The sequence below is a fragment of the Elephantulus edwardii genome, unplaced genomic scaffold, assembly GCF_000299155.1.
Source record: "Elephantulus edwardii isolate Elephantulus edwardi_28Jun2011 unplaced genomic scaffold, EleEdw1.0 scaffold00005, whole genome shotgun sequence".
Taxonomy (NCBI): domain Eukaryota; kingdom Metazoa; phylum Chordata; class Mammalia; order Macroscelidea; family Macroscelididae; genus Elephantulus; species Elephantulus edwardii.
In genome coordinates this window covers 7,792,814-7,801,148 of record NW_006399755.1, presented here as the reverse complement: position 1 = coordinate 7,801,148, position 8,335 = coordinate 7,792,814, and the positions used below count along the sequence as shown (strand labels likewise).

The 8,335-nt window shown below is 42.4% G+C and overlaps 2 protein-coding genes across 2 annotated transcripts in view; both read right to left on the bottom strand.

Moving 5' to 3' along the window:
- Positions 1-8,335, bottom strand: part of ZFYVE9 (zinc finger, FYVE domain containing 9) — a 171,031-nt gene that overhangs the window by 21,994 nt on the left and 140,702 nt on the right. Inside the window, exons 12-13 of the mRNA XM_006879680.1 lie at positions 7,346-7,496; positions 2,259-2,339 (exon numbers count right to left, since the gene is read on the bottom strand). Coding sequence (XP_006879742.1) covers positions 2,259-2,339; positions 7,346-7,496 — 232 coding nt within the window. The remainder of the gene's footprint in view (positions 1-2,258; positions 2,340-7,345; positions 7,497-8,335) is intronic.
- Positions 5,386-7,246, bottom strand: LOC102850900 (methyl-CpG-binding domain protein 1-like). The gene is given in 6 exon segments (XM_006879794.1): positions 5,386-5,520; positions 5,523-5,581; positions 5,584-5,761; positions 5,985-6,834; positions 6,836-7,099; positions 7,227-7,246. Coding segments are annotated over 6 exon segments (1,506 nt in total).

Here is an 8,335-nt window from a genome sequence, read left to right as displayed (position 1 = left end):
TGACATCCATTTTGGTCTTTTCTTCCTCTTCTGTCTTTGCAATGACCGTTTGCACTCTTCCTGGATGATACCCTTGATATCCTCCCACAACTCATCTGCCATAACTAGCAAATTTATATTCCTTAACATAACATGTTGTTGTTGTTGATTGCCTTCGAGTCGAGCAAGACTCATAGCAACCCTATGACCAAATGGCCTGACGCCTTTCTATAACTATCGACATTTATCAAAGTTCATAGAGTTTCTGGAAGCATGTTGTAGTAGCTTTATCATAGTTGAGACTTCATATATGGTGAAGAATAAATAGCAAAGAAAAATGGTGTATTAGTCTTTCATCTTACTTTAGTGTATGTGTTACATCTAATTAAAAGCAAATCAGAAGCAAAGATATTCCAATCTGTCCCCTCAAGTGGTAATCAGAGTATTCTTGTGGATGCTAGGACTGAACTTCATCCACACATTTACAGACTTGTGTCCAAGACTATATTTGAACTCAGATAATGTCTACTTAGGTACTTCATTCTAACTCTGAGATACTAGGTGACACTGTGAGAGGAGTGACACCAAAATGAACATCTACAACATTTTTGTTCAGTGTTTTAGCAGAAATTTATCATTTTTGATTGAAAACCTCTGTAGTTAGTTATTAACAAAAAACAGTTTTTGGTAGGTTTAGCTTACTGTGTAGGTATCAGGATTCCTACAAAGGTAAAACTCCACCTACTTTACATTTTGAGACTTCTCATGCACTCTGGTCAGAGCTGTCATTATTAATTCAATTTTTCTGATGCTTCAAATCACATTGATGGTTGTCCGCACTCACTGTTTTCTTTGCTGATGATGAGTGTTTTATAGTTAATTGATTTTGTAAAAATTTCTCGTGTTTTAGCTCTAATATTGTGGTACTTGGCATTTGTGAATCTATATTGATAACTTTTAAAAAATTTATGTATTATTTTTTCTGTGTGTAATGTCAAATTGGATCTGGCTGGTACAGGAGGAGCTTGTCCCTCTTTCTCCAGGACAGCGTCTGGTGAATTTGAACCACTCACCTCTGGGATTGCAGTGCAGCTTCATGGCAACTAGGCCACCAGAGCTCCCTCTGATAACTTTTGAGAATGAAAAAGTAATTAAAGAAAAAAGGGAAAAACTTTTAAAACAGTAATTAATAGTTTGGTATCTACGGTCTTTGCAATCACTTGTTATGCATCAGAAAGCTGGACAATGACAAGGGATGATAGAAAGAGAATTGTTGCCTTTGAGCTGTGGTATTGGAGAAGAGTACTGAATATACCATGGACTGCAAAGAGAACAAACAGGTTCATCCTGGAGAAGGTGAAGCTGGGCTGCTCCTTGGAGGCAAGGATTCTGAGCCTTTGTCTGACATACTTTGTTAGGGCATGTTGTAAGCAAGGACCAGTCTTTGGAGAGGGACATCATGCTTGGGAGGGTGGAGGGACAGTGCAGGAAAGGAAGACACTTGATGAGATGGATTGATTCAGCGACTGAGGTAATGGGGGTAGGTGTGTCAGAGACAATAATATTGGCACAGAATAGAGCAGGGTTTAGGGTTATTGTACATAGGGTTGCTATGAGTCACAGGTGATCTGATGGCCCAACAACTAGTACTATAATGCAGTATAAAAAGATTTTATAATACAGTTTTGTTGCTAGTAATCATATTACAACTATATCACATATTATTCTATTACTAAAATTGATGTTAAATATTACTGAAGATTCTGTATAGTATGGTATAGGAAGAGTAGGGGGTCAGGAGGAGTCTGGCACAATGAGTTATGAATTGAGTGACAACAACGCTAATGATGGAAAGGCCAACTCTTAAATTTTATCTCACTATCCCATAGTATCTCTACCACTTAATCTCTTTTTCAGAGACCAAAGCGTCTCCACCGTAGGTTTAATTTAGTGAAGGGATGTTACTGAATAAATAGGGACATCATGCTTAGAAAGATGTAGGATCAACAAAAGAGAGGAAGACCCCCCAATGAGAAGGACTGATAGTGAGTTCAGCAATCGGCTCTATCTAGTGTGTCAGAGATCATGAGGATAGAACAGGATAAGGGCAAGTTACAAGACACCTGTTCACAGGGTCACTATGAGTCATACTCGACTTGATAACCACCTAACAACAACAAAAAAGCATAAATATCAAGGCTACCCTTATGTCCCTTGCTTTTCACTTGCAGAATTAGCATTAAACTAATGTAAATTCAGTAAGTAGCTAATTTTTTTACCTTCCACAATACTGGACTTGGCAAGGTATCCTGAGGAGGCTTTCAGAGCACCACTGAACACAAAGAAACTGGCACCTGTCACTAAAACAGCAAAAGAAACAGTTTAGAGAAGACAGACATCTCCCACATCAACCTCCACCCCACTCCAAGGTGTACAGATTTGGGATAATAACGATAGAGATAGCTCAAGATTCTAACCATCAACATACAGAGCACAAAAAAGTACCAATGCTTTAATGCAATATGCAAATAACCAGTAATCCTGATGTTTATTATAGATTTGAAAATGAGTTTTAGAATTCTTAACATCCCTGCTCTTAGTAGTCATTGAATCCAGGGATTGGCCAGTAGCTTGTTTTTGTAAGTTCAACTTTTACTGGGAAATAGTCATGCCTACTCAGTACATATTAACAATGGTAGTTTTCCTTCTGTCATAGCAAAGTGAGTAGCTGACAACAAACAAGAGGATAATCAAGGGCTGAAATGGTTAGTACCTGGCCCTTCACAAAATCTTTGGCAATGCAAGATCTAAATCATTATTTCTAGATTTTGTTTTTTTTTAAAGAACAATTATATTTTGAAGAAAGACCTATGCTTGTCAACTACTTTATTTTTCCCAGTAGTGTTATTAACCCCCCCATTATTTAAAAATTCCAATTATCACTTCATAAAATAAAGGATATTTAATTAAATTCAGCTTTAAGAAAATTACACTACACTGTCCTTATTTTCTGAATATCTTGAACTGACTGAGTTAATCCAGCATCTAACCCACCTTTCCTATATCCCCTCAACAACATAAGGAGTCCATTCTAGTGTCAGAGTGTGTTCTCAAATTAAGCCAAAGTCTGGCTCCCTGTAACTTTCACCCACTGGTGCTGCTTTAAGGCCTTTTGAGGCTACTGATATGAAATGGAATCTTGTTTCCACGTAATATATAATGTTAAAAACAGAAATAGCTATCATTCCTGCCTTTCAACTTTCATAGTTTAAACAATTACAATTTATTAAAGGAATCTTCCTACGGCCTAGTTTCCATACTTCTCATAGGTTTTGCTCTATGCTCTGGAGACCCACTAGTTTTATCAAGGCACTTACATTAATAATATCCACTACTCATTCCAGTATTTCAGATATGACTTAACTTAAAGGAGCAATGTAGATGTGCCATCTATCTTAACTTTGAAATATTCCTTTTATGTTTCACTAAGCAACTGATGGAAAACAGAGATTTACAGTATGACTACTGGAGAGACATTGTATAAAGGACACTAAAGAAAGCTAATTCCGGGAGATATTTTGAGAGGAAAATATATTCATGGAGAAATAAATTCAGGAATGGGTAAACACAATTCTATGTTTACAAATCCTCTTGAATATTGCGGTAAATGAATCAGTGTGGTCCTTCCATCCACACCTTTCATTTGTGATGAAGTATTTATTATATTAAAGAGATAGGATTAAGGTGTGATAGCCTACACCAGTAGCAGCTTAATAAGCTCATGGAAACTCAATGTGTACTCTTTCCGGGGCACTTGCATATCCAGCTGCACTGTAATTAATAGTCTACAGGATCGCTTCTCATTGCTCAACCAGTCTCTGCGGCAATGGCCTGCGTCACCTACAGTTACATGAGCCATTTTCTTAACAGGTTTAGAGCTTCTGTGAGACCTCTCAGCAAACCACAGAGTCCAAGACAGATGAGAGTGGGGAACTGAACGTAGGACTGGTTAATGTCAGAGATGATGGTATAGCAGATTGGACATTTTTGACCACTGCCTTTCATTAACTAATCTGATATTAATCTTAGTAGAACTGATTATGTTAGTAGATATATATAATATAAATCAGTATATTAAAGGCTCTGGAAAATCTTGTAAACTTAACAAGTTAATAAGCTTCTTTAAATGTGTTTATCCTAGGATTTATCAAATTTAACTGAGCAAGCAGGGATTTATCATAATAAAAACTAAAACTTGAGAAAATATATGAAAAAACAGCATTTTAGAAAATATTTCTCAAATTCTAATGTGCACTTAATTGCTCATAGAAGTTGTTAAGGATGAACATTGTGATTTAGCAGTCCTCAGATAGAGAGTTTCACTTCTAATAATCTGAATGATGAAATTACTTACATTCTTTTTTTTTTTTTGCGCAGTTCTTTACAATTTGCCAGGTTATTTTTCACACACGAAACCTCTGGGTATCACAAGTGCCTTACAAGGTTGCAGGACAGCAGTCTTGGTCTCATTTTACAGCAGAGACAAGGTTGGGAGCCTAAGTGCTTTGCAGCCCATCCTACCAGTGATAATACATTTGTTATTGATAATAAAATCTTCCTACTACCCTGGACAGAAACCAGGGCTCAGACTCTGGTTAGCCAAGGATGGCTGGGGAACAAACGAGTTGGTGGGGCAATCACAGAAATAGTCTGAAAGTTGAGGGTCACAGCAGACCAGGGTCAGGACGTGGTGCAGAAGTCCAGGTAATGAGGTCCTAGGATCGGGATCCCAGGCAGGAAGCAGGCAGCAGAGCTCAGGGAACTAGCCCTGGCCCTCAGCAGGGGAGACCACCAAGCAGACAGTAGGGCTGTGTTTCCAGTCAAGGGCAAGCTGGCTGTTAATACCAAAAGGCCAATTAAGAATGACACTTAGTACTCCATTCTAAAGTAGGGGTGAGCACAGAACACCAGAGCGCCAAGGGGGTGGGGGTAACAGTCAAAGATGAAATGAAGAGTTGTGGCGACCCATTGTGGGGCCTCAATTTACTGTAAATTATCATTCCTTAATCATTTGTGATCCACCCACTTCAGATTTGAGTGTGTGTGTGCGTATGTATGTTTGTGGATCTGAATTTCACTTTCTCAACTGTTGATTCCATTTTGGAGCCATAAAAATAAAGTCTTTCTTCTCTGTAAATAAGTCTCATCTTGCCTTTTTTTTCCTCCCCTCCTATAGTGCTTCTTCTTTCAACTGTAGGTGGGTAAAATACTCATTTTCATCAACTGCTAAGAGTTTACGTAGCCTTGGTAGTGTGGGCAGCGGCCAGGCCTGCCGCTAGGCCTGCAGCTGCTCCACCTTCCCCGGGTCTTCTTTCTGCTTCTCTACCTCCTGGGCCAGATGGATAGTTAAGTCTGTGATGACAGGCACCAACTTCTTCTGCAGCGCCCCCACATCATCGAAGCTGGGGATGGTGGGAGACTGCCACGCACGCTGGGCCATCCTCGTGGGCTCTGGCTCTGGCCCGTGGGTTCCGGCTCTTGCCCGTGGACTCCTGGCTTGCCCATACTATACAGCCATCTTCCCTTCCCGCGTGCCTGCCCTTGGCAACCAGGCTGATGTATCCCGGAAGCGACTTCCGCCCAGGCTGAAAATCTCCGTGATCACAGGTGTGCCAACCCCTCCTGTCTCCTCCTCTGGGGCCGAGTTGGAGGTGGACTCGTTCCTGATCTCCTCCGGGTCTGGTGGCTCCTGCTTCACGCGTTTCAGGACCGGCTCTGCTGCCTTACTGGCGCAGCCAGACAGCAATACAGGAGAAATGACAATGGCCGGGCCAGCTGCCCAGTCTTCCTGGGGATCCATCTTCTCCTGCTTCACCTATAGTGAAACCACAACTCAAACCCGGCACTGAGCTGTCCACCGGGAGAACTACAGCTGACTGTGCTCCAGTTCTGTGTCAAGAGGGTGGGTGGGTGGTGCTGAGGGCAGGATGGGGGCGGAGGCTCACCTGCAATGGAGCTTCTGTGGAAGGGGCAGGGCCAGGAACTGGCACGGGACTGCTTGTGCCATCACGCAGAAACACAAGGTCAGTGCCAGGCGGGGGCAGCACAAAGCCACCTGCCTCTTGCTTCATTGGAGTCTGGACCTGGGCTGGCTGGATTACAGGTACGACAAGGGGAGACTTCGGATTAGGCCCCACCTGGGCCTGGTGGGCAGACACAGACTTCCTTCCACGACGACAGGGCGAGGGCAGCTCTGTTCCATCCTCAGATCCCGCAGAGACACTGGGCAATAGCCGCTTCATGGCGAACTGCAGGCACTGGCGCCAACGGCATTTCTGGCGCTTCTGATTGCTGCCTCCAAATTTGGGCTTGTCACAGCAAAAATCGCAGTGGCCGCAGTCCGATCGGCGCAGGCAGGCTGCACAGGACCCGCATTTCCTGTTCTGCCCCACAACCCGGAGGCAGCGTCTCTGTTCACACTTGCAGGAGAGCCCAGAGCCCGCAGTCCGGGGCAGCTGCAGGAGGCAGGTGGAGCAGGTCCCGCAGTCCCTGGTCACCTGGCAGGCCTTGCACTCTCCACAGCCAACACGCTTAAACATTCTCTGCTCTCGGTTGAAGGCAATTCTCTGTGCTCGGCAGTCCTTGCACAGTGTCTTAAGCCGCTGCTTCCTGGTACCATCTATCATGAAACTGATTCCACAGTTCTCGCAGCACCCAGGTGCAAGGAACGAAGTTGCAGCTGTGCCAGCATCACCCTTAGCTGCTTCTACGGGGGCCTTCCCATTGGCCTCACCCTTCCGCGGCGCGCTCTGACATTGCTGAGCTTTGACTGGCTTTGAAGGCTTTTTCCGCTTCCTTAGGGACTGGGTGGCACAGGATACCCTGCTTGAAGTCAAACAAGGTGAGGTCGCAAGCAGGGCCCAAGTATCGGGTCAGCTCAACTTTGCTTCGGATCCGGTCTCCTGTGGGGCAGCTCAGCGACTGTCCGGTGGCTTCCGCCGCTGTGCGCTCAGGGACCCATGATTTAGAGGCCTGTCTACCCCTTCTGCCTTGTCCTACTCTTCCTCCTCCGCAGCAAACAATCCGAAGCGGTATCTGTCGCCGCCTCAGCGGTTCGTTGCTGCCCGAAATTACTTACATTCTAAGGAGCATTTAACTCAAAAGCCTTCCTTCAACTCCTGCCAATCTATTAATAAACATTCTTTGGGTCTTAGCATTCAACAAGCTCTAAAACTTCCTAAACATACATTATGGTAACTAGTTTCATATCTTAAATATTAATGTAGATCCGATCAAAGATCCTGTGGCAGAATTTTTTCAATGTTTCCCTCGATAAGTATTATAATCTACCAATTCAAGTGCTCACCCTTTCTAGGCTGATTGTGAATACTGATGGCCTGCGTCTGATAGTTTCCATCATCATTCTGTACACATACAAGATGGGAATCTGCTTTCTCATTGAAGCAGGCACCTCCTGCCAGGACATGCTCATTAGACTTGTTCATGGCTTTCATCATCTGAAATAAAAAAAAAAGTTAAACCCCTTCTGCCAAGACCAAGTATTTTGTTTGACAAGGTACAACTTCTTCACTTACTAAAAGACAAATTAATGAAATACTACTTAAAAGTGGCTGAGAGACTAATGAAAACAAAAACAATGTGGCAAGTTATAGACACTTGGGGGGAAAAAGGCAAACATATAAAAATTATCTGAGTGTGTCAGAAATTATGAGGATGGCACAGCAACAACATACCAAAATTCACTGTACAGTTTATAGATGATTTGTGTTAGAACACATATATTCAACACAGTTTCGTTTTTTAAATCTTAATATTGCTGAACAAAATTATAGCTAATTGCGGTACTTTATCCCTATTCACTAGATTATATGGGAATATATACATCCACTTCTCACATGGTGACATAGTGAAGGTGCAAAGATCATGTTGCTTTTGCAAAATCTGGCTTGAGGTAAAAATGGAGAATGACCATACTGGATCACAAAACAGAAAATGACGACATCATTAACTGTCAAAAAACCTGGAAACAAAGCCTAGTCAAGTTGGCATATAACCTTAACCATCACAGCTGGTATTACTGCTGCCTTGCACACTGGTACGTCTTGTTAATCAGCAAAACAGTTGCATAAAGGGGTTTTTTTTGTTGTTGTTTTACACTACTGTTTGTAAATAGGGAGCCTGGAGGTATAAATCCTTAGAGAGTTCTGCTGTTAACCATTAAACTTCTTTGTTTGTAACAACTTGTGCAATCCAATCATTGATTTTGGATTAAATCAGAAACACAAACCCCCAAACTCAAAGGAATCTAAATTTATATTATCTTTTTGTTGTTGTT